The sequence below is a fragment of the Microcaecilia unicolor genome, chromosome 3 (assembly GCF_901765095.1).
Source record: "Microcaecilia unicolor chromosome 3, aMicUni1.1, whole genome shotgun sequence".
Lineage (NCBI taxonomy): Eukaryota > Metazoa > Chordata > Amphibia > Gymnophiona > Siphonopidae > Microcaecilia > Microcaecilia unicolor.
Genome location: NC_044033.1, coordinates 306487987 through 306513689, shown reverse-complemented (window position 1 = coordinate 306513689; position 25703 = coordinate 306487987). Strand labels below are relative to the sequence as shown.

General features: G+C 45.4%; 1 protein-coding gene across 3 annotated transcripts in view; it reads right to left on the bottom strand.

Moving 5' to 3' along the window:
• GALNT6 (polypeptide N-acetylgalactosaminyltransferase 6) overlaps nucleotides 1–25703 on the bottom strand; it is a 196084-nt gene that overhangs the window by 31906 nt on the left and 138475 nt on the right. For all 3 annotated transcript variants that reach the window (XM_030198275.1, XM_030198276.1, XM_030198277.1), the window contains exons 4-5: nucleotides 11482–11631; nucleotides 7731–7965 (exon numbers count right to left, since the gene is read on the bottom strand). In XM_030198275.1, coding sequence (XP_030054135.1) covers nucleotides 7731–7965; nucleotides 11482–11631 — 385 coding nt within the window. The remainder of the gene's footprint in view (nucleotides 1–7730; nucleotides 7966–11481; nucleotides 11632–25703) is intronic.

The window sequence follows — 25703 nt, the reverse complement described above, 5'->3', positions numbered from 1 at the left end:
GGAAAAGGTACCTAGAATTAGGCCCCCACTATACATTTCTAATAGAGGTCCTGAGCACAAAAGTAACTGCCCTGACAGCTTGCATCTTTAACCATTCATTGGTTAACCAAGTATCACCTCTATCCAACCACCTGTAACCACCTTTTAACTTGTTTTATTCTGTAAAATGGGTTGCCCTTCTGCCTCGACTGCTCATCAGTATGTGCCTGGGAAGCAGATTCTAGGCAGGCTGCAACAGGTAGGCCCAGAGCCCAAGTGACTGCACTCTCCTGATAAGTGTTGGAGATGAAAGCAGGCAGTAATTAGGAAGCAGGAAGCCAGATTGGTCTGCCTCCAGTGGAATGATTCCTTTCATTTTGAAGGCTAACCTTTCAAAGGCTTTCCTGCATTTGTTGATAGGGCACGCTCACTTTGCAGCCCTGCATGCCTGAAATTCAAAGATCCAGAAATAGAGGTTTTCCAGCATTAATTGCCTCTATACCTGCGGGAAGCTGCTCTGTAATTCCAGCTCAGGTGTACTTCACTGGCCAACTATTTTTGGCCCAATAATCAACCACTGCGGTCACTGGTTTAGCACCAGCATTTAACAATCTATATATTCTGGGCTGCTATCAGTATAGGTATTCAGCTGAACACTGCTGCTAAACAGCGCTGCATACGTCTAGCAGCGCTATAGAAATGATAAGTAGTAGTAAATGGATATTTTTTTTAGCCCTTGCTCACCCTTACCTGGCCCACAAATATAGGAATATCAAGCTTATTAAGGGGGAAGTTATCAAGTAATTCATGGAAACACTCCGGCATACATGTCAGACCTTATTGATTTACCACCCAGGAACGCTAAAAGATCAGCACACACACTCCTGGGTCTTCATTTCCCTAGCTGTAAAGGTCTAAAATACAAACTAGTACATGCGTCTTGCTTTTCCTACATTGGCACGCAGCTGTGGAATGCATTACCACAGGATCTGAAAACTATTCACGACCTAAGCGACTTTTGAAAATCACTAAAAACGTTTCTTTTTAACAAGGCTTATCATAATAATCAACAATAGGCATTCCAATGCATCACTACTTACTTGATAATTTGTCTGTTTTCTGATTTACTGAATTGATTATATCCACTATGTTACACTTTTTTTTTTTTGTACGTAACCAATTGTTTATCTACTCTTGAATGGCACCTGCCACGATGTAATATTGTAAGCCACATTGAGTCTGCAAATAGGTGGGAAAATGTGGGATACAAATGCAACAAGTAAATAAATGTGGGCTACTTTAAGATGGGTTATTTTACCACAAGTCGTACTATTTTAGCACAGGGTCTTCCTCCTGAATTCATGCTCTTCAACTGATAATTTGACATTTCATTATTTGGCATGTTTATCCTTGTGGAGACTTTTAATAGACACATGTGTTCCTTTTTTTGGGGGGGAGGCTTTTTTTTTTTTTTTTTTAAATAATAGTCCCACTTTTTTTTTTTTAAATTTTGATGGTATTTCATAGGTCTCTTTGTTCTTGTTTGTTTTCTTCTATTTTATCACACGGTCCAATTTTATTCAATAAGATCCTATGCTAACATAGCAGAACTTGTGGTAAAAATAAGCCCACATTGATAACATAAGTACATAAGTAACGCCACACTGGGAAAAGATCAAGGGTCCATCGAGCCCAGCATCCTGTCGATGACAGCAGCCAATCCAGGCCAAGGGCACCTGGCGAGCTTCCCAAACGTACAAACATTCTATACATGCTATTCCTGGAATTGTGAATTTTCCCAAGTCCATTTAGTAGTGGTTTAATGGACTTGTCCTTTAGGAAACCGTCTAACCCCTTTTTTAAACTCTGCCAAGCTAACCGCATTCACCATGTTCTCCGGCAACGAATGCCAGAGTTTAATTATGCGTTGGGTGAGGAAACATTTTCTCCGATTTGTTTTAAATTTACTACACTGTAGTTTCATCGCATGCCCCCTAGTCCTAGTATTTTTGGAATGCGTGAACAGACGCTTCACATCCACCTGTTCCACTCCACTCATTATTTTATATGCCTCTATCATGTCTCCTCTCAGCCGTCTCTTCTCCAAACTGAAAACTTCCCCCCTAAATGAGTTAAATGGCCCAATATTATTCACATATTTTTGAAAATCTGATAACAGAGTTATTTATTTATTAGGATTTATTTACTGCCTTTCTGAAGGAATTCACTCAAGGCGGTTATGCGTCATCCTTCCACCAGAATTAGGTTCAGTGGTTCTATTCACTATACAATACAGATTTTATAACAGGCCACCTAACTTGTTCACCAAATACATGCCTAAGTTAACAGCAAGTTTCCAAAAGGATAGTACCTGTATATTTTGAAAACTGCCCCACCAAAACTACATGGACACACACCTGTTTAGTACATACTTCCGAAAATCCAAAAGCATAATGTGCTTCAGTCCAAGCCCCGCCCCAGATCTGCTGCTTGTCGTGGGTAAGAGTGTGTGCTTAATTTCATTATGTGCACACTTTTTATAAGAAGCCATTTCCACAAATAACAGCCTTTAAAATTACCCCAATACATTTCTTTGGCTCTCTCTTACAGAATGACACGAGGACTAAGTTTGTCCCCGTCCCTGCCCTGTGCCCCAGGTTCTGTCCCCGCCCTGCAGGCTCTGTCCTCATCTGCAAAAGCCTCAAACACTTATGATTTTATAATTAAATCTTTTTATTAAAGTATAAAAAGGAATATGCTGTGCAACTGTCGTTCATAAATCACAAAAAGAAAATAATAATGACAAGCTACTATAATAACCCCACCCCCACCCCCCTCTACCCTTCCAATCCCAACAATCGCTGATTTCTACTACCCCAAGGAATCCTAATCCACCCTGTTAAATTGTCCAGGGGTACAAAATACAACCCGTTCTGTATGCCCTAGCAGGGGAGACATATGCCCTATAAAACACTGTTATGATCTTTTTAATCTATGGATGAATAAGTCATGAACAATCTCAGGATTCAGTCTAGCTCTCCTGTCTTCCACAGTCCTTTCTGCAATAGAAGATGTGGTAGCAGGAATGTACAGGATTCCCCATGCAAATTTTGCCAGTTGTGGCCAGCATGTTTGCTTTCCCCCCCCCCCCCCCCCCCCCCAAAAAAAAAAAAAAAAATTAAAATATCGTCTGTATCAAACATAAATAACAGTCCAGTTCATTAACAGGCTTCAAAGTACAGAATGACATGGAGACAAAGTTTGTCCCCATTCCCACCCCATGGAACCTGGCCCCATCCCCTCGGGCTCTGTCCCTCTCCTTACTGCAGGTCCCCATCCCCTTCTCTACTCTCTCTCTACTCATGCTCTCTTGAATAGTGCCACTGTGGGCACCATGAAGTTATGTACAACAGTATTTCCTAAGTCGGTCCTGCAGTACCCCCTTGCCAGTCAAGTTTTCAGGATTTCCACACTGAATATGCATGAATTGATTTCCATACACTGCCTTTATTATATGCAAATCTCTTTCATGCATATTTAATGTGGAAATCCTGAAAACTTGACTGGCAAGGGGGTACTGCAGGACCAACTTGGGAAACACCAATGTACAACACTGTGTAACTGCCACCACTGTTTATAGAAACATAGAAACATGATGGCAGATAAAAGCCAAATGACCCATCCAGGTTGCCCATCCTCTGTAACCCCCAATTCTACCTGTTCCTAAGCGATCCCACATGCTTATCCCGTGCCTTTTTAAATTCTGGAACAGTCCTAGACTCCACCACCTCCACCGGGAGGCCATTCCACGCCTCCACCACCCTTTCTGTGAAATAATAACATAGTAACATAGTAGATGACGGCAGAAAAAGACCGTCACGGTCCATCCAGTCTGCCCAACAAGATAAACTCACATGTGCTGCTTTTTGTGTATACTCTACCTTGATTTTTACCTGTCCTCTTCAGAGCACAGACTGTATAAGTCTGCCCAGCACTATCCCCGCCTCCCAACCACCAGCCCCGCCATAGAAAAACGTTGTATGCTTTCATAACATTTCAAGGACACTCACAGACTGAAGAAGTCCAAACTGCAGTCCTGTTCCCCACAATCATCGCACACCACTCCAGAACATTCAGATGAATCACCAACTGTATTCTAATTCAAAAGCACCCAGAAATTTATTCCGGGTCCCGACATGGACCATGTTTCGCAATGGAGCTCCCTCAAGGAGCCCATTGTGAAACATGATCTGAGTTGGAACCCCAAAAGAACTTCCAAGTGCCTTTGCATTTGAACACAGCTGGTGACTAGTCCGAACAATCAAAAATGGTGTGCAATGACCACAAGGAACAGGACCACAGTTCAGACCGCCTCGGTCCATGAATGTCCTTGAAATATTATATGAGCACACATAAAAACTTTTTTTCTATGAGTCTATATAGAATCATATCGCAATCGTTTGCTGATTATATTTTTCTCTGTGGATATATATATATAGTGTTACTTTATTTTCCCAGAAATATTTTACATAATGTTCCTCTCATTTGTGTAATTGGGTTCACCTGATAGGAGATGACAATTCTTGCAATCCAGACATGCAGGTTTGTTTACCTCTACAAATATATGATTTGAAGGTAAAATGCTGATTGGATGGTTAACTTGCCAAGCTGGAATTCAAACACTACCTTAGGTAGAACTTAGGATAACACCAATCTACCAGGATGAAATTTAGCACAAAATAGATTATTAGGATATAGAGTCCACTGACTGCAAGCTGAAGTGACAACCATCTAAATATGACCTTTCAGGTCAGTTACCTGAGACCACAAGGACAAATACAAATAAGAACTTTCCTCAGTTGGGTTAGAACCACATGGGCATACCATGGCACGATGAGTGGCTTAATGGGAGTTTTTAATTGAAGTCCAGCATGTATCCAACAACAAAAAGCTGGATAGAAATAGGGATTTCTTCTACATATTGGTAATTGACAACTGTACTAAGACATATTCTAACAGGGTTAGGTTTGAGTCCAGAATTTTAAAGACTCAAATTTGCCTGGCCTCTAGGAAGGAATTCACAAGGAAATCTTATGGTTTAAACGGAGATGGTGGCCGTCAAGTGTGAGGCAAGACCACAGATCCTCTTCTCACATCCTGCACAAAAACTACTTACTCGAAACACTGTCTCAGAAAATCCCAAATTATTATTACTTAACCCTCAAAATTCAGGCTGAGGGGGCACATATGATGGTGCTTGAAGATAAAGCATCTCAGTCCTTGAGTTCAAGCTCCTTTCCAGCTAAATCCTGCTTTAAAAAAACGTTTTAACCCAGAAAAAATAACCATCAGCACACCACACCCTCACAATATGACAGAACAGCCTACTCGGACTAAATAGACAGGCCATCAGGTGATATCTGAGAAAGAGGGGTCTTATGATTCTTAGGCCTCCAAAGACAAACTGCGTCCCAAGATCTGTGTGTGTGCTAATGAAGGGGAGCTGATGGGGGACCTCTCCACCAAAATTATGGCATGCCAACGCCTGATTGGAGAAAGTCTTCATTAAAAAATAACTCGCACATTGGCTACTCTCCCACAGCATGCAAATCACCTTGACCACAAAGTCATGCTTGGAGAAGCTGGTGATGGTGGTAACCTCTAGTCCCAGCAAAATCAAGGCACTGAAGATGATAAAAGGCCATCTGTGAGAAACAGGAAGATGTCATTGGCATAAAACCTGAGAGATGCAGTGCTGGATGTCAGAGGTTCTGGGAATCTCTCAAAAGAGACTATATCAAGCTAGACAAAGCACACTGCCTCCCTCCCTCCAATGCCACCAGATAGTGGTAAGCAACACAAACTATGAAGATAAAGTACAGATCTTAAAAGAACAAAGGAGAGTTCCAATTTCACAAAGGGGTCTATTTTCAAGATTATTCATTAGGGATATAGAAAGCCCACTAAGGTTTGACAGAACTGAAAAAAATTCATGCAGACTTTTTTTTTTATTCCTAATCTTTTAGAGGTATTTATTTGTGCTGGTGGTGGCCATCCTTGAGGATAAAAAGCTTGCTCTGTCACTATATATATTTTAAACTATTAAAAAAAAAATATTTGTATTGTAGTATATTCCAAACTTGATATACCACAGTTGCAACAGGATTGATCACAGCTGTGTACAATAAAGCAAAGGTACTTACCTTATTCTCCGAGTACAGCAGGCTTTACATTCTCTCAAGTGGGTGACGCAGATCCGCATTGCCTAGTCCGGAATTTACCAAAGCTAATGAGAGGTTTCTAGAGCGCAAGATGTGCTCCACAAATCATTCACAAGTGCCTTCCCACCCGCCGCGAGAACGCGGTCTCCTCAGTTTAATATTGTAGCAAAAATTAAAGTAAAAATAACAAAGGAGAAAACTCCAAGTGGAGGTGGGAAGGATTGTGAGAATATAAAGCCTCCTATCCTCGGAGAATATCTGCTACAGGCAAGTATCTTTGCTTTCTCCAAAGACAAGCAGACTTATAAATCTCACAAATGGGGAATCCCTAGCATCCAGGCTCACCAAAAACAACAAACATTGGTTAATTGGGCCTCACAAGGAGATAAACACAGATTAACCTGAAACTATATACAATCTGAATGAGAGTACAGCTTGGGAAACACCAATGTACAACACTGTGTAACTGCCACCACTGTTTATAGAAACATAGAAACATGATGGCAGATAAAAGCCAAATGACCAATCCAGGCTGCCCATCCTCTGTAACCCCCAATTCTACCTGTTCCTAAGCGATCCCACATGCTTATCCCGTGCCTTTTTAAATTCTGGAACAGTCCTAGACTCCACCACCTCCACCGGGAGGCCATTCCACGCCTCCACCACCCTTTCTGTGAAATAATACTTCCTTAGGTTACTCCTAAGCCTATTCCCTCTTAACTTTGTCATCTGCCCCCTCATTCCAGAGCTCTCCATTTGAAAAAGGCTCTCTTCCTGTACATAAATGCCCTTGAGATATTTAAACGTTTCTATCATGTCTCCTCTCTCCCACCTCTCTTCCAGCTTATACATGTTGAGGTTCATAAGCCTGTCCCTATAATTTTTGCATTCAAGACCATTTACTAATTTCGTAGCCGCCCTCTGGACTGACTCCATCCTGTTTATATCTTTCCGTAGGTGCGGTCTCCAGAACTGCATGCAGTACTCCAAATGGGGCCTCACCAGAGACTTATACAACGGCACTATCACCTCCTTTTTCCTGCTGGTTATGCCTCTCTTTATGCACCCAAGCATCCTTCTGGCTTTGGCCGTCGCTTTTTCTACCTGTTTGAAAGCGTTCAGGTCATCAGACACAATCACACCAAAGTCCCGCTCTTCCTTTGTACACTGAAGCACTTCACCCCCTATACTGTACCGCTCCCTCAGATTTCTATCTATATAATCAGAGGACTGACCATTGAGACAATAGTACAGTGCCCGAGGGCCCACTCTCCCTTAACCTCCATCTAGTTTAATCACTTTTGATAGGTGGTTAGAGGCCCATGATCCTTTTTGCCCAGGGGCCCAGATATTTCCGTCCATCCCGAGATTATATATATATATATATGAGAGAGAGAGAGAGAGAGAGAGAGAGAGAGAGAGAGAATCTATTTTTAACTTTAAAGAAAAAAGTCACAAAGCAGTTACACACACAAGTAATCAAAACATGTTCTCTGCAGCCTGCCTTGCTGCTAAAGTTGCTGTACTCACTTGATAGGGTATGTTTCATCCTTTCGCCTCAGTCTCTCATGAGTTGGGATGGGCTCCCAGCCAAAGGACAAACTCCAGTCGAAATTGCCCCGGTTGTGATGTGTCCCATACTGGATCGGTTTGGCAAACTCAAAGGTATTCAGATCGATACTGCTGATATCCGGGCTCACAACAGCTGTGGAGTCCTCTGCAATTCTCCCCAAAAGTGGTTCCAACCAGCCGTGAAAACACTCGCCTGAGGAGAAGAGGGAATTTTAAAACCCAAGAAAACAAGTGGCTGGAGGCTTAGATTTTTCTCCTTAGGGTGAATTTGTCTGGGTTAGTGTGCTGGTTTTATTTCTGGTTATTTATTATAACAGGTTGAGCTGTGTTTCGGCGCCATAGCGCCTTCTTCAGGAGTCTTCCAACAGTATTTCCAGTACTTGGATGATTAATACTCCACGAAAAACCAATTTCAAAGAACATGCAGTTCCTTCTCTTTCAGAGCAGTGGCAGAAATGTATACAGCAAGCATTGCCGTAGTAACACGTCCAAAAAAAAACGGCTGAGTTGAGTCAACCTGTTATAATAAATATACTTTTTTTTAAATATACGTCTCCTCTATTGATTGGAAAGAGCCTATCTTCCACCACTCTTCTCTTTTTCTTCGGGTTTTTTTTCTTGTCAGCTCACATTTTTTACCACTGTGGTAATTTGCATACATTAGTTTAGTGCATCCTGAGTAAAGAATTTTTCAGCAGGACGCTGTGCGCTGAAGCTTAGCCCACCATTCAAATGCGCACCTTATTAGAGCTGGCCAGCCAGCTCTTTGTTTTGTGCCATTTTTGGGCACGTTCATTTTATTCATTTTTGTTTGCCCATTTTGTCATTGTGGGAGCAAAAATTGTTGAATGCATGCTTTCAAAAGAGCGCATACTTATCAGCAAATGAAAACACAAAACATATTAGACTAAATTCAGTTAAAGTGCTATGCTATAAACGGTGCTCTGAATTGTTAACGACATGCAGCAACACGATCTCTCAAATTCTATAAAAGGCACTCAAAATTACACATGTCCACAACATTGCGTAACCTCCGTTTGCTTGATACTAATCGGTTAATATTTCCTAACTTTAGGGAAACTCACGATGAACCTACATGTCAATCTGCCTTTGTTTACCTTGCCCCCAATCTTTGGGATAACCTTCTCGGTTATATTCATAGTGAAGAATCTTTTCCCAAATTTCTCAAAACTCATTATTACCAACAGGTTAAGGTTTTTAGCAGATGTGAGTCGGTTCCTCGACTACAGTTAATTTGGTTTACTATTAGTCTCTAGGATGAATGTTTTTACCCTGTCCTATATTTAATGGAGTTCTATTTTTCTTTTACTGTGTGTTCCTTATATTGTGCACCGCACAGATCCTTGTATTTTGGGTATATCGTGTTTTATGAAACAAACACTTAGGGGGAGATTCTATATAAGGCACCTAAAAAATCCAACGTAAAACATTTTTGCCTAAGCGTATTGAATAAGCAGCACCTAGATTTAGGCGCAGAATATAGAATATGCTTGGTTGATATCTTAGCACCTAAAACTATGTGCATCCATTTACACCAACAAAAACATGGCGTAAATCCTGGCACATAGGGCCATATTCTATAACTACACAAATTTCAGAATGCCCATGAAAAGCCTACTTCCCCCACCCATAACGTCCCTTTTTGTCTGTGCGCATTAGAAGTTAGGCACAGTGCGTTACAGAATACACTTAGGGAGTTGTGCACGTAAATTCTAATTTTTAATTATTGCCAATTAGTGCTCATTATAGATTAAGTGCTGTTATCAATGCTAATTAGGATGTTAAACAAATCAAGTTACACACATTGTTATAGAATCCTGGATTTCAGCGCAAATCTCTAGGCGCGCTATATAGAATCCGGGGTTAGCGCCGAGATCCACATCCAATTTTGGGTGTGACGATTTACACCAAATGAAGCCTCGTGCACACATCTGAAGTGAACACCCTTCACTTGCCTATGTCCCTCCCAATGCCACACCCCCTCGTCGGCTGCACGCTGAAAGATTTACATGCGCATCTTTATAGAACAGCGCCTAGCAAGATGCATGCGTAAATTCTAATTGGTGCCAAAAGTTGATTCTTAGTGCCCAATTTTGGCACCAATTGGCTTGTTAATTAAATTGTGCATGCAGATTGGATATGTGTAATTTTAAGCACCATTTATAGAATTTGGGGGATTGTATGTCATTAACAAATGAAAGTGAGCAGAAAAAATCCATAGGATACATTGTTGACATTTCCTATATTGCTGTGAACAATAACCTCTTTGTAAGGCTTACAAAGATCAGCTTCAAGCAGCCGTCAGATCTAATGCAGGAGTGTTCCATGCATGTGTTTAAGATTTAATAGGACATGATTAAAGAGAGAGGGAAGGTAAAAACAGCAGAATAAATCTCGAGATTAGGATCTTCATAGAAAGGTTGAATAAAATACAAAAAGCACCTCTTACAACTAAAAACAACGGATTACTTTTTTTTCCAAGACAGCACATAATTTAAGATAATAGTTTTGTAAGTTAACTCGGGCCCTAAATTGCAATATGGATTAATTTCTAGATTTACTTACCTCTTCAAATCTGAATTCAGGTAAAGTAGGTATTTTCCGTTCACACAGAACTTACAATCTAAGGTTTGTACCTAGGGCTACAGAAGCTGAAGTGACTTGCCCAAGGTCACAAGCACCACTTACAGAAATGAGATTTGAATCCTGGCTTCCCTAGTTCTCAGCCCCTCACTCTAACCATGAAGAAGACAATTTTAGAAGGCATTTCTGTGCACAAACCAGCGTTTAAAGTTTGGAAATAGATGTTTACAAAAATGGTGCATCGGATAGAAGTGTAGAGTTATGCGCATATGGTCTGAATCTGCATAACTTTCTCCACACTAGACAGAGGTCTCCTAGCAGTGGGATTGAGGAGGGGTTTGCAACTCTGCACACACTTTATAAAGTAAGCGTTTCGTGTGCATCAGGGGCGTAGCTACGGAGGGGCACGGGGGCCTGGGCCCCCACAAATTATGTCCAGGCCCCTGGTTTGGCTGGTGGGGGTCCCCAACCTCCGCCAGCCGAAGCCTTCTTCAGCGCCGTCACGTTCCTGCCCTGCTCTTCTTGCTCCTCCTCTCCTATGCACGCTGACGCTCCTTTATGTGAAACCGAGGAGCGTCAGCGTGCACAGAACAGGAGGAGCAAGAAGAGCAGGGCAGGAACATGGCTGCGCCGGAGACGGCGCTGAAGAAGGCTTCGGCTAGCGGGGGTTGGGGGCCTCTGCCAGCAAAGGTATTTGCGAGGTGAGGGGGGTGCGAGGAGGTACGAGGCGGTGGCGGGGAGGTGAGGCGAAGCGAAGCGAAGTGAGGCGTGGCGGCGTGGGGTGGGGGTGGCACTCAAAATGTGCCCCCAACCTCAGGCTCTGGTCCCCTCCCACCGTAAGGTCTGGCTACACCCCTGGTGTGAATGTAAATTAACCTCGGAAACTAGCAGGAATAAATGTATAGTAAGGGCAGAAATTCCCTGGGGTGATTTTCAATATGGAAGTGTGCCCACAATTTTTTCTGACAGTTCTCCAATATCCTGCATGGAAAAGTATGTTACTTAGTTATGAAGTTACCCTCACCCTCCATTATTCCTCCAGTACATCCTGTAGCCCTAGAGAGATTGCAGAGTCAGGAGACAGTTTCTTATTGGATGCACTTACAGTGAGCGTCCAGGAAGGTGAGGACCTCGCCGACGGCCACGCTGGCACCCAACAAACGAGCTGTGATTAACCCTTTCCTCTCCACCTGCCGCACCACCGTCACAATCTGTAGCTGCTTCACGTGGTTGTCCAAATTCTCCTTCAGGTAATCTGAAAAATAAAAAGCAACTACTTTGTAGTGAAAACGCAATGGACACAGCTAAGGGGAACAGTGGGACAATGTGGGTAATGTTAACAGAGGCCCTCACCAGAGTCCCTGCCAGGCTATCATTAAAACTTCCCAGTGTGAGAAGCCGCCACCCTGCAGGCTGCATCCTGGTACACGTATCATACTTATTCTCCACTGAATTCACCATTGTCTTTATTACTTCTGACTTGGTTCTCATGCATGACCTCTGTTCTTACTCCTGTTTATCTGGCTGTCATCGGGTACCTATCATGCATCTCTCCCTACTCCTTCCTAGCCAGATCTCACAAGGGAGCTTTCCCCTTCTAGGTGGTTTTGAAGGGCACAGAGCCATGTATGACTGAGCAGTCCGATTTATTCTTCTTTAAACTGGGGTTCTTTCCAGCCACTTGACAGCATATGAGCTTCGGCTGCTTGTTTTGGCTCCTGCTCCATGGCATGGCACTGTGAGGGCTCAGAGGTGGCACTGAAGTTTTCTGGGTGGTGGCTCTAACTACTGTTTAATAGCCTCACCTGCTGGCTGATGGAGAACAGGACAAGACACAGCCCAGTGCTCTCAGCAGAAAGGGGTCAGTACAGCATGGGGTGACCAGACAGCTCCATGTCAGTAAGAGGCCAAGTCAGTCCTGGTTTTCTGTTTTACATGAACTTGTAATGTTTAGAATTGAGGAGTCCCGAGCCCCCCACAAGAAGGCTAGAGTGACCTTAATCTGACTCCATCTCTAAATAACACTAGTACTGGGGTAATCCAGGAGTTATGAGGTTCTAAAAGGAATTGCCACTGAGAGAGACGTTAGGTCTAAGAGACCCGCATTAGTCCGCCTCTCAGCACTGGCAAGGAATAGATACCAGCCTTATGACAAACTGGATTTAGGCTACAGGTTATACAATGCAGCGAATGATAGCCTGATGTAGCAAAAGCATTTATACTTACAGCCTTTGAACATTAAGTGAAGCCCACAAATCATCATTTGGAATGAGGAGTTTATTTGCTAAGGTATAAGTCAAATCAGTGATTGACAACAGGCATGTACAATCAATTCATTATAGGAATATAATAAGCTGCAAACAGGTGTTAATTATTTGCTAATGTTTTATAATTTCTTTTACCAATTAGAGGTTTTACAAGGGAAAGCAATTAGGTAATTTGTCAATTCTGTTGGACACATTGGTTTCCCTTGGAGAGAGAGTGCCAACCCTTTTCTCTCTAGCTTAAACCAGGAAATACCCTGATTTTTATAGGTGCCCTCAGGATATGGATAATATGACAGTAGATATACCTGATTGGATCTATGCTAATGTCATGGTTGTCACTGATTGGCTCATGCTAATGAGTAGCTTCTATCTTGCTAACATGGTTTTATCTGTAGCTCGCTTCTTAAGCAAGACCCTGCTCACAGGAAAGTCTCCCTCCTCTCTTGGACAGCTAGTTCCCTATTTTCTCTGCACCTGGCATGACTCACTCATTGCTCAACTTGTTTTTCTAACTTACATTAGAGAAAATTCCACTTTGTAACAGATACGGGCTTCCATTTTGTGTTGAAATCCTCCATTTTGTTTCCATATCTATTTACCTAACTTTTAGGCCTCAATCCGGGCTACAAACTAGGCCATACTTTTCCAGTAAGCTCCCAGTTATGTCAGCCATCAGATTTCTGACTCAGCCAAGGTCTGTAATGGCCTGAGCTCTGTGACTGGGCCCTCCACCATTCCAGTGGGGGGGGGGTCTCTGGCTGTACCATAATTATACAGTAAGCTTGTGTTTCCTAAGTGGAGCAAGTCCATCAAACAACATGTGGAACATTAGTGCTGGCTCATTCTCTTTATAAATCTGGAGCCTAATACAGCATCTCCCCCTGGTTATGTGAGGGATGGGAAATGTTTTGTCACAGGAATTTCTTAATTTGCTTCAAAATAATGGTGCCCAGTCCCCCCCCCCCAATCTAAATACGATAGTAAGAAGGTAAAATTATGTATCATACCTGATAATTTTCTTTCCATCATAGCTGATCAATCCATAGACTGGTGGGTTGTGTCCATCTACCAGCAGGTGGAGATAGAGAGCAATCCTTTTGCCTCCCTATATGTGGTCATGTGCTGCCGGAAACTCCTCAGTATGTCGATATCCAAGCTCCATCCGCAGGACTCAGCACTTAGAGAATTACACCCACGAAGGGACACTCTGCCCAGCTCACCACCGCCGAAACGGGGGAGGGGAATTAACCCAGCTCATCCCCACACAAGTGGGGGAGGGGAATCCGTCCAGCTCAACCCCGCGGAGCGGGGGAGGGACACCACACCCGCCGATGCGGGGGGGATTTGGCTTATCCTGCAACCGCAACCGCGGGAGGAGCTGACTGACCCTAACACCGCCGAAGCGGGAGGGGTACAAAACTGCCCTACTGCCGCACGAAGCGGGAGGGAGCGCCGGCAGAATTTAAGTCTCAATCCAGCCCCGTAAAACGGAGGGGAGAGGAATGCAGCAGCTCACTGTAACACAAATTCGTCTCAACTCTTGAAGAATTCATTGAAAAACTTGAACACGAAGTCCTCCTGAACAGGAACTGAAGACTAAACTTGAACCTGAAATGCAACCAGAATATAAACAGTACAGATATCTGGGAGGGGCTATGGATTGATCAGCTATGATTAATGGAAAGAAAATTATCAGGTATGATACATAATTTTACCTTCCATATCATCATGCTGATCAATCCATAGACTAGTGGGATGTACCGAAGCAGTACTCACCCAGGGCGGGACATAGAAATCCCTGACCGTAACACTGAAGCTCCAAACCGGGCCTCCGCCCGAGCAGCCACAGCCAAGCGGTAATGTCTGGAGAAGGTATGGGCCGAAGCCCAAGTTGCCGCCTTGCAAATCTCTTCCAAGGAGACGGACCCGGCCTCTGCCATCGAGGCCGCCTGAGCTCTAGTGGAGTGAGCCTTCAGCTGGATAGGCGGCACCTTCCCCGCGGCCACATAAGCCGCTGCAATGGCTTCCTTGACCCATCTTGCCACTGTAGGCTTAGCAGCCTGCAGACCCTTACGAGGACCTGCAAACAGGACAAACAGATGATCCGATTTCCGGAAATCATTGGTCACTTCCAAGTATCTGATGATGACACGTCTCACATCCAGATATTTGAGAGCAGAGTATTCCTCTGGGTAATCCTCCCTACGAAAGGAAGGGAGACAGAGCTGCTGATTCACATGGAAGCGAGAAACAATCTTGGGCAGGAAGGAAGGCACTGTGCGAATAGTCACTCCTGCCTCAGTGAACTGCAGAAAAGGCTCTCTACATGAGAGCGCCTGGAGCTCGGAAACTCTTCTGGCTGAAGTGATAGCCACCAAAAAGACTGCTTTCAACATCAGGTCTTTCAGAGATGCCCTCGACAAGGGTTCAAAAGGCGGCTTCTGCAATGCTCTTAGCACCAGGTTGAGATTCCACGCAGGCACCACTGAGTGCAGAGGAGGGCGCAGGTGATTAACTCCCTTGAGAAAGCGCACCACATCTGGCTGCGAAGCCAGGGAAACACCCTTCAGGCGGCCCCTGAAGCAAGTCAGAGCCGCTACCTGGACTTTAAGGGAACTGAGCGACAGGCCTTTCTCCAGACCTTCTTGCAGGAAAGCCAACACTGAAGAAATTGGAGCAGTGATGGGAGAAAGTGAGCCTGCTTCACACCACGCTGCAAAGATACGCCAAACCCTGGTGTAAGCAGTAGAAGTAGAGCGCTTCCTCGCTCTCAGCATAGTGGCGATGACCTTGTCTGAGAAGCCCTTCTTTCTCAGACGCTGCCGCTCAATAGCCAGGCCGTAAGACCAAAGGGGGAGGGATCCTCCATCACCACGGGACCCTGATGTAACAGGCCCTGCTCCACTGGCAGCCGCAGAGGATCGTCGACTGAGAGCCTGATCAAGTCCGCATACCAGGGACGTCTGGACCAGTCCGGACCCACCAGGATTATCCGGCCCGGATGCTTTGCCATCCGGTCTAGCACCCTGCCCAACATGGGCCAGGGCGGGAACACATAGAGAAGCTCTTGTGTCGGCCACTGTTGGAGAAGAGCATCTACTCCCAGGGATCGAGGGTCCCGTCCTCTGCTGAAAAAACGCGGCACTTGGCAATTGGCCGATGACGCCATCAGATCTAGGCTCGGCTGGCCCCAGCGCTTCGTGATGTCCAAGAACGCCTGAGCAGATAGCTGCCACTCTCCGGGCTCCAAGGTATGGCGACTGAGAAAGTCCGCCTTGACATTCATGACTCCGGCAATGTGGGCCGCTGACAGCTGTTCCAGGTTCGCTTCCGCCCACTGGCATAGATTCATGGCCTCCTTGGCTAGAGGGGCGCTCTTGGTACCTCCCTGGCGGTTGACATAGGCCACAGCCGTGGCATTGTCCGACAGGACCCGTACTGGCTTCAACGCCAGTACCGAGATGAACTCCAAAAGCGCCAACCGAATGGCTCTGAGTTCCAGGAGGTTGATAGACCACTTTGCCTCTGCAGGAGACCAGAGCCCCTGCGCTGTCCTTCCCAAGCAGTGGGCTCCCCAGCCCGACAAAGAGGCGTCCGTCATGATGACAATCCACTCCGGGGTCACCAGAGGCATTCCTGCAGACAACTTGTCTGTCTGCATCCACCAGCTCAGCGCCTTGCGCACTGCTGGGTCCAAGGGAAGGCGCACAGCATAATCCTCCGACATCAGAGTCCAGCGCTGCAGCAGAGAGTGTTGTAGTGGTCTCATATGAGCCCTGGCCCAGGGCACTACTTCCATCGTGGCCGTCATAGAGCCCAACAGCTGCACATAGTCCCAAGCCCGAAGAGGAGAGGCTACTAGGAACTGGTCCACCTGAGCCTGAAGCTTGACAATCCGATTGTCTGGCAGGAACACTCTGCCCACTTGGGTGTCGAATCGAACTCCCAGATACTCCAGGGACTGAGTCGGGCGCAGCTGGCTCTTCTCCCAGTTGATGATCCACCCCAGGGAGCTCAAAAGAGCAACTACCCGGTCCACAGCTTTGCCGCACTCTGCATAAGAGGGGGCTCGGATCAACCAGTCGTCCAGATAAGGATGGACTTGTACTCCTTCCTTTCGCAGGAAGGCCGCGATGACCACCATTACTTTGGAGAAGGTTCGCGGAGCAGTAGCCAACCCGAAAGGGAGGGCTCTCAACTGGAAGTGTCGGTCCAGGACTGCAAAACGCAGAAAGCGTTGATGAGGAATGGGATGGGAATATGCAGGTACGCTTCCTTGATGTCCAAGGAAGCCAAGAACTCTCCTGCCTTCACTGCCGCTATAACAGAGTGGAGAGTCTCCATGCGAAAGTGCCGCACTTTCAAGGCCCGATTGACCCCTTTGAGGTCGAGGATAGGCCGGACAGAACCTCCTTTCTTTGGTACCACAAAGTAAATGGAGTAACGTCCCTTGCCAGTCTGATTTTCTGGCACCGGAACGACCGCACCCAGGCGGATCAGGTTGCCCAAGGTCTGCTGCACTGCCACAGCTTTGACCGGAGACTTGCAGGGAGAGAGTACAAACCCGTCTCTTAAGGGTCGGCAGAACTCTAGCTTGTAGCCGTCTCTGATGACTTCCAGCACCCAAGCGTCTGAAGTTACTTTGGTTCACTCGCCCAGAAACGAGGACAGGCGTCCTCCAATCTGCACTGGGCCATGGACCAGGACCCCGTCATTAGGTACGAGACCCTGGGGGAGGACCGGAGGGCGTACCTCCGGGACGGCGGTCTCTGCGAAAGGAATGCTGCTTGGGGGAGAAGTTCCTTTTGAAGGAAGAGGGGGCAGAGGAGCCCGACTTGCCCGGGCGGTACCGACGGGCTTCTTGAAACCGTTCTCTGGAGATACCGGGGCGAGCACTGGCCCGAGCCCTGACCTCTGGTAACCTCTTGCCCTTAGACGTGCCGAGATCGGTCACGATTTTATCCAGCTCGACCCCAAAGAGCAGCTTGCCTTTAAAAGGCAACTTAGCCAAGCGAGACTTAGAGGCGTGGTCCGCAGACCAATGTTTCAGCCAAAGCCAGCGCCGCGCAGAGACAGTCTGAGCCATGCCTTTAGCCGAGGCTCTCAAGACATCATACAGTAAGTCTGCCAAATAAGCCAAGCCCGATTCCAGGGCCGGCCAATCAGCCCTCAAGGAAGGATCCGAGGGAGAAGCCCGCTGCACCATCGTCAGGCACGCCCTGGCCACATAGGAGCCGCAAACTGAGGCCTGCAAACTTAAGGCAGCCGCCTCGAAGGACGACCTTAAGGCCGCCTCCAATCTTCTATCTTGGGCGTCCTTTAGGGCCGTGCCACCTTCCACCGGCAACGCCGTCTTCTTAGTCACCGCAGTGATTAAAGAATCCACGGTAGGCCAAAGAAAGGCCTCACGTTCACTTTCAGGCAAAGGATAGAGGCGGGACATAGCCCTAGCCACTTTGAGGCTCGCTTCCGGGACATCCCATTGAGCCGAAATTAAGGTGTGCATGGCATCATGCACGTGGAAGGTTCTAGGCGGGCGCTTCGTCCCCAGCATAATGGCAGAGCCAACAGGGGCTGAGGGAGAGACGTCCTCTGGCGAGGAAATCTTCAAAATGCTCATGGCCTGCAGTAACAGGTTGGGCAAATCCTCTGAGCGAAAGATCCGCGCTGCAGAGGGGTCATCCGCTCCATCCGAGCGGGCATCCGTCTCCTCCAAGGAATCCCCAAAGGACCGTTGGGAGAACTCAGATACGCTGCCCTCATCTACATCAGAGGAAACAGCGTCCTCTAAGGCCTGGGAATCCACCCGAGGGCGTTTACTTCCGGGGGCCTCAACCCCGTTATCGGACAAGGGAGAAGGGGCAGCGTTTTGCATAAGGAAAGCCTGATGCAGCAGCAAAATAAACTCGGGGGAGAAACCCCCCAGACTGTGTATTTCAGCAGCCTGGGCCACAGCCCTAGACGCATCCTCAACCGGCGCTCGCAAGAGCGGGGGAGCAACATGCTGCACATCCAAGAAGGCGTCCGGCGCGACACTCCGCGAAGGAGCCGCGCGGGAAGAACGGCGCTTAACTTTAGCCGCTTTTTTGCCGTCGCCCAAATCAAGGGCGGCCATGGCATGAACATCTCCCAGCTCAAGGGCGGCCCAAGAAGAAGCCGTCCGAGCAGAGTGGCCGGCCAAGATGGCGGAGGCGAGCAGCGGGGGATGGGCGTTTATAGAGGGAAAAACCGCCGCGCCGGAGGAAGACCCGGGACACTGACCGGCCAAACTGACACCCAACAAGGGCGAATCAGACTTTAAAACCCCCGCATCCCCGCTAGAAACGCACACGCGGTCCGGGGAGCGATTCTTCGCGCCCTCGCCCTCCGACGCCATAGGCCACGTGGAGATCAATCGGGGAACCCCCTGCCTGCTATAAAAAGGTAAAAATTACCTGCTTCTCGCTCCGAGCTGTAACGACCTGGTGTCCCAGTGAGTAGCTGCAATAAACGTTTAAATAAATGTCGAAATAAACGCCCTTAAGGACGTCCCAAATTTTTTTTTTTTAATGGAGCCAGCGGGAGGGGGGAGAAAAGGAGGGACCTGGCGCCACCAGGTTTGCACTTGCTCAAGAAGAGCCCTCAACCCCAGGCACTCAACAAAACCTAAAAATTAGGCTTGGAGGCCTAGCCAGAGCTGCTGCTGTGTGTGACCACCACCTGCTGAGATAGAGAACATACTGAGGAGTTTCCGGCAGCACATGACCACATATAGGGAGGCAAAAGGATTGCTCTCTATCTCCACCTGCTGGTAGATGGACACAACCCACAAGTCTATGGATTGATCAGCATGATGATATGGAATACTGATTTCACAGATACTCTTGTGCAACAGTGGGACGCACTGAGGGGTGCAAGCAGCTACAGAAATGGACATGGGGAAGCCATTGCTTGCACTGGGATTGGTAGCATGGAATGTTGCTACTCCTTGGAATTCCGGAATCTTGTTACTCTTAAGGATTTCAGAATGTTTCCATTCTTTGGGGTTCTACATGGAATGTTGCTACTATTTGGGTTTCTGCCAGGTAGGTGTGACCTGGATTGGCCACTGTTGGAAACAGGATACTGGCCTAGATGGACCATTGGTCTGACCTAGTATGGCTATTCTTATGTTCTTATGAAATGCAACTTAGACAGGAAACAAGGAGACTTTAGTGAAGAAGTCTAGCTGGCTTTGGGGTTTCAAAAAACCATCACTAGACCCTTCCTGTCCCTCCAACTACCGCCCCATCTCCCTACTACCCTTCCTCTCCAAGATACTTGAGCGCACCGCCTTTCACAGCCGTTGCCTTGATTTTCTCTCCTCTCATGCCATCCTCGATCCGCTTCAATCTGGATTTCGCCCCTTACACTCGACAGAAACGGCGCTATCTAAAGTCTGCAATTCTTCCTTGCCAAATCCAAAGGCCACTACTCCATCCTCATCCTCCTCGACCTATTCGCTGCTTTTGACACTGTCAATCACAATTTACTTCTTGCCACACTGTCCTCATTTGGGTTCCAAGGCTCTGTCCTCTCCTGGTTCTCCTCTTATCTCTCCCACCGTACCTTCAGAGTACATTCTCATGGCTCTTCCTCCACCCCCATCCCGCTTCTCTGTTGGAGCTCCTCAGGGATCTGTCCTTGGACCCCTTCTTTTTTCAATCTACACCTCTTTCCTGGGCTCCCTGATCTCATCCCATGGTTTCCAATATCATCTTTATGCTGACGACACCCAGCTTTACCTCTCCACACCAGACATCACTGCGGAAACCCAGGACAAAGTATCGGCCTGCTTATCTGACATTGCTGCCTGGATGTCCAACCGCCACCTGAAACTGAACATGGCCAAGACCGAGCTTATTGTCTTCCCACCCAAACCCACTTCTCCTCTCCCTCCACTCTCTATCTCAGTTGATAACACCCTCATCCTCCCCGTCTCATCTGCCCGCAACCTTGGAGTCATCTTCGACTCCCTCCTCTCCTTCTCTGCGCATATCCAGTAGATAGCCAAGACCTGTCGCTTCTTCCTCTATAACATTAGCAAAATTTGCCTTTTACTCTCTGAGCGCACCACCCGAACTCTCATCCACTCTCTTATTACCTCTCGCCTTGACTACTGCAACCTACTCCTCACTGGCCTCCCACTTAGCCATCTATCCCCCCTTCAATCCATTCAGAACTCTGCCGCACGTCTTATCTTCTGCCTGGACCAATATACTCATATCACCCCTCTTCTCAAGTCACTTCACTGGCTTCCGATCAGGTACCGCATACAGTTCAAGCTTCTCCTATTAACTTACAAATGCACTCAATCTGCAGCTCCTCCTTACCTTTCTACCCTCATCTCCCCTTATATTCCTACCCGTAACCTCTGCTCTCAAGACAAATCACTCCCTTCAGTACCCTTCTCCACCACCGCCAACTCCAGGCTTCGCCCTTTCTGCCTTGCCTCACCTTATGCTTGGAATAAACTCCCTGAGCCCATACGCCAGGCCCCCTCCCTGCCCATCTTCAAATCCTTGCTCAAAGCCCACCTCCTTCAATATCGCCTTCGGCACCTAACCACTTACCTCTATTCGGAAATCTAGCCTGCCCCAATTTGACATTTCGTCCTTTAGATTGTAAGCTCCTTTGAAATTTCGTCCTTTAGATTGTTAGCTCCTTTGAGCAGGGACTGTCCTTCTCTGTTAAACTGTACAGCGCTGCGTAACCCTAGTAGCGCTCTAGAAATGTCAAGTAGTAGTAGTATAATATAAATAACCCAACTCCCACAAAAATGTTTTCTGGTGTTATTGTATTATCTGACACTTACTGAACATAAAAATCTGAACACAAAAAATACAGGACCTTGAACTGTTTGTACAAAGGTGATTCATTTATAAATGCAAACAACTAAAAGTAAGTTCTTTGTTTACTTTTATGTTTGGCTAAACAAAAACCACACACAAGATCCCTTTGCTACTGCCTGGAGCATAGGTTACTTATCACAGCCACAGGGTGTGCAGTAACCATTTTACTAAGAGCAGAACTCCCTTCCACTGCAATCATTCATCACCAGCAATAACCCCAGAACAATGCTGTTGGCAGGCCAAAATCCAGCTGGCTGATGGATCAGAATCCTCTTCTCTTGGAAGCCACAGGCTCAGTTTCCAGCTCAGCTTCACTTTTAATTACACAAAGCAGAAGAGAGTCTGCTTCTCTGGGATACTGGTGTCTGTTCCCTGTCAGAGCCCAGCTCTTGTTACAGGGAAATGTGAATACTGCAGAGCAGGAGGGTAGACTCTGTAGCCCTCCTAGCTAGTTCCCTCTTAATTTTTAATGATTAAAAAAAAGGAACCCAAAACAACCGAAACTATTTGACTCTTCACTTCCCACAATGCCAAGGCATCAAACATAAAACCTTGCATGCAGCAAACTTCACATACTTAGGGCACGCGACTCTGGAACTCACTACTGATAAAAATAAGGAGCATAACCAATTATGTTAAATTCCAGAAACATCTGAAACCTTCTTCAAAGAATTATTCCACGATGAAACCGTCTAAACGATCAGAGCATCACACAACTCTCAGTCCAGATAACAACGGGGAACCCTCTCCCCACCAGTAAATAGAAATGATCATCATTTATTGAATTTGCTATACCACTTAGTTCAGATCAAATCAAAGCAGTTTACAATTAAAGTAATAATGGATACAGCTTAGAGTTAAGAAAAGAATGCCAAATTTCAAAAAGGAAAGCGTTAACTACTATCATTCATACAGGATGTGAAAAGATGTAAAAAGTAAATACATAAATAAAACAGAGAAGAAACAGTCAAATTATCTCTACTATTACTCCTAAGGTTACAAACTTGCCACCACCAATCACAATCAACCTTCCTCCACCACACGCTATCAACACATAACTCACTCATACAATAAATCACCTAACATGACTTTAGACATAATTGCTCTCCTCATGTACTCAGTATCGTACTGGAACACAAACAATCAACTCTAGTTTTGCTTTCTGTTACAGATCTCATACCCCTATTGTAAGCCACATTGAAACGATTTGTATTGTATAATGTGGGATATAAGTGTCACGATAAATATATAAACTTGAGGGGTAATCGGAAAGAGCCACCTGGAGGGTTTTGAAAGGTTTTGTGTGTACATGTAGCTTTCTCAAGGCCCTCAAAGGAAATGGCCCCAAGTACCTGAAGAATAGGATGATCCTCTACACACTGCCAAGGACACTAAGGTCCTCTCAAGGACTATCGCTAACCACACCGTCTCCAAAAGACATTACACGAGCCTTCTCTGGAGTAGCCCCAGCACTCTGGAATGCACTGCCTGAAAGGCTCCGCTTAACATAAGACTATATCTCTACTTCAGGAAGCAGGTGAAAGCTTGGCTCTTCAACCAAGCCTTTAATGGAAGAAGTAACTCATTCACACACACAAGAAGTGACCTGTTTATCCACTCCTACCCTAGCTGAGATATTAAACCACCTCTGGCCTCATGTGCAACTTTCTTTAGTCACCTTACTTTCTAACTCTTCTTACTCTCTTAACTATCTATATGTTCCATCTTTGCTTTACCCTTCACTATCAATTAAAATGTTCTATTACATATTGTGTTGACATTGTAAGTAGTATACTATGCCATACTTTGTATTATTTGAATATTCTTACTGCTGTAATTGTCTATTGCTTATGTTTGATTTATTCTTACTGTAAACCGCTTTGACTGAATTCCTTCAAAAAGGCGATAAATAAATCCTAAGAAATAAATAAAATTTTAGCTGTAGAAAGACAGACTAGGAGCAATTTGTGAGGCAAATACCATTTACATTTATGGGGACAAATGCAGAGACGATGTGAACACTCCCACTGGGCACTAGTTTTGAGCCATTCCAGCATTTAGTCTGAGCGTAGTCCCTTTGGAGCTCCCTACCTGCAGGGGTACAGCTCCGGCTTCGGACCTGCTAGAATGGCTGAATTCTAGTATCTCAAGAGTAATGTGATTCTGTAAGCATAAAATCTATTTTACTCTCTTGGGATCTTGCCAGGTACTTGTGACCTGGATTGGCCACTGTTAGAAACAGGATACCGGGCTTGATGGCCCTATGGTCTGACCCAGTATGGGAATGCTTATCTTTTCTATGTTCCTGTGTTATACACTTATTTATTTATAAGAATTTATCATCTGCTGGCCAAGACGAGGAACGATTCAACCCACACAAAGGTCAAACAAAAAAAATGGCATTAATCGATGTCCCTTATATTGGACCGACACTTCCTGACTAGGGTTCAGGAGTTAACAATTCCCTTTTTCTCAGGTCAAAGTGCAATGAGCAAAAGCTATTTCTGAAAAATACAAGATCTGCAGTGCTCCACCTTGGGGTGAATCTCTTCATAAAGGCGGTTAATAAATCCCAATAAATAAATAAGTCAGTCATGAAATACGTTCCAACTGTAGAGTGAGCAAGATACGAGGAGGAGGGGGGAGGCCGACACTAAAATGGCAGTATGAATTATTTTTGGTAGCAAGTTGAAGTGTTTTATTATTTTAAACTTCAAATGTCTCTCTTTCCTGGATTGCAACACAGAATGTGATGCCAGCCAGATATGACAGGGCCAATCCAGTCTGCACATCCTCAGCTCTACCATCCTTTCCTTTCCCTCTGGACTCCTGTGTGCTCATCCCATGCTTTCTTGAACTGATATACTATCTGTCTCCAACATTTTCACGCACACATGCTCCACGAAAGCCCCTAAGATCTGCTTCCACACAGCACACAACCCCTCTGACAATGCTCTCGCACCTTAAATACTGCCTCTCTGCCAATCTCTTAGTCCCACCCTTTTTGATCAATCGGCCAAGGCATCTTTCCCTCTCTCCACCAGCTGCCAATCCAGGAATGCTATTCTAACAGCAGAAGCAGCTCCGACTCCTCAAGTTGCTTCCTCTCCTTCTGCGCATGGGAAAAGAGTATCACACTTCTGAAACTGTGCAGTGCAGAGCGCATCAGTGCAACTCCAGCCCATGTGCACAGGAAGAGATAGCGGGCCTAAGGAGTTGCCGCTGCTGCTGTCAGATTAGTATGCTTGGATCTGAACCCATGGAGAGGAGAAGAGTTACAGTTCATTCAACTTGCTATGGCACCTGGTTTTTTTTTTTTTTTTTTATATTTCAATTTGTTTATTAATTTTCATTTTTAACAAGAATACACTTGTTTTGAAATACAGCAATAATTGGTTAATCAAAGTGTAATAACTCTTCATATAAACAATAAAGCAAGAGAAAGTATTAACATACAGTACTTTTCAAAATCTTATCAAACAGAATAATCATGCTTCCTTAGACCTCATTTAAAATCATGAGGCAATCAGAGTTAGGGAAGAGTTTTTCATTTCTATATACAAAAGAAACTTGGTGGCATAATACTCCCATTTACTTAAACTGTTTACAATTGCTTAGAATCTAGAAATGATTTAAGACTTTCTGGTGAATAAAAGGTATATTTAACCTGACCCAGCCTAACTAAACATTTACACGGATAAGCAAGAAAGAACAACCCGCCTATCTCTAAAGTTCTTACTTTCAATGCTAAAAAGGCTTTCCTTTTTTGCTGGGTCGATTTTGTAACATCAGGGAAGATTTGTACTTTTACCCCACCAAAAGAAGTTTGTAAATTTTTAAAATAGAGTCTCATAATATTATTCAAGTCCTGTTCAAAAATGAAAGAAACTATCAAAGTTGACCACTCTGCTTTTTCATCCACTGTAGATTCTAGCATTGCTGAAATATTTTCAAGGTCTAAATTAGCTTGTAATTCGTCTTGTTTTTTCCCTTTCTCTCCTCTGGGATTAGGAATATAGTAAATCTTATTTAATGGCACCTGGTTTTATACAAGAACTCAGCCGTGAACAATGCACAAATCAGGAAAAGCACTCCAAAAACGCTAGGAAAAGCACATACACTCACTCAATCGCATGTACAAAAGAATAGATAAAACACCCAAGGAGAAAAACAGTCCTTATGGAGTCTTC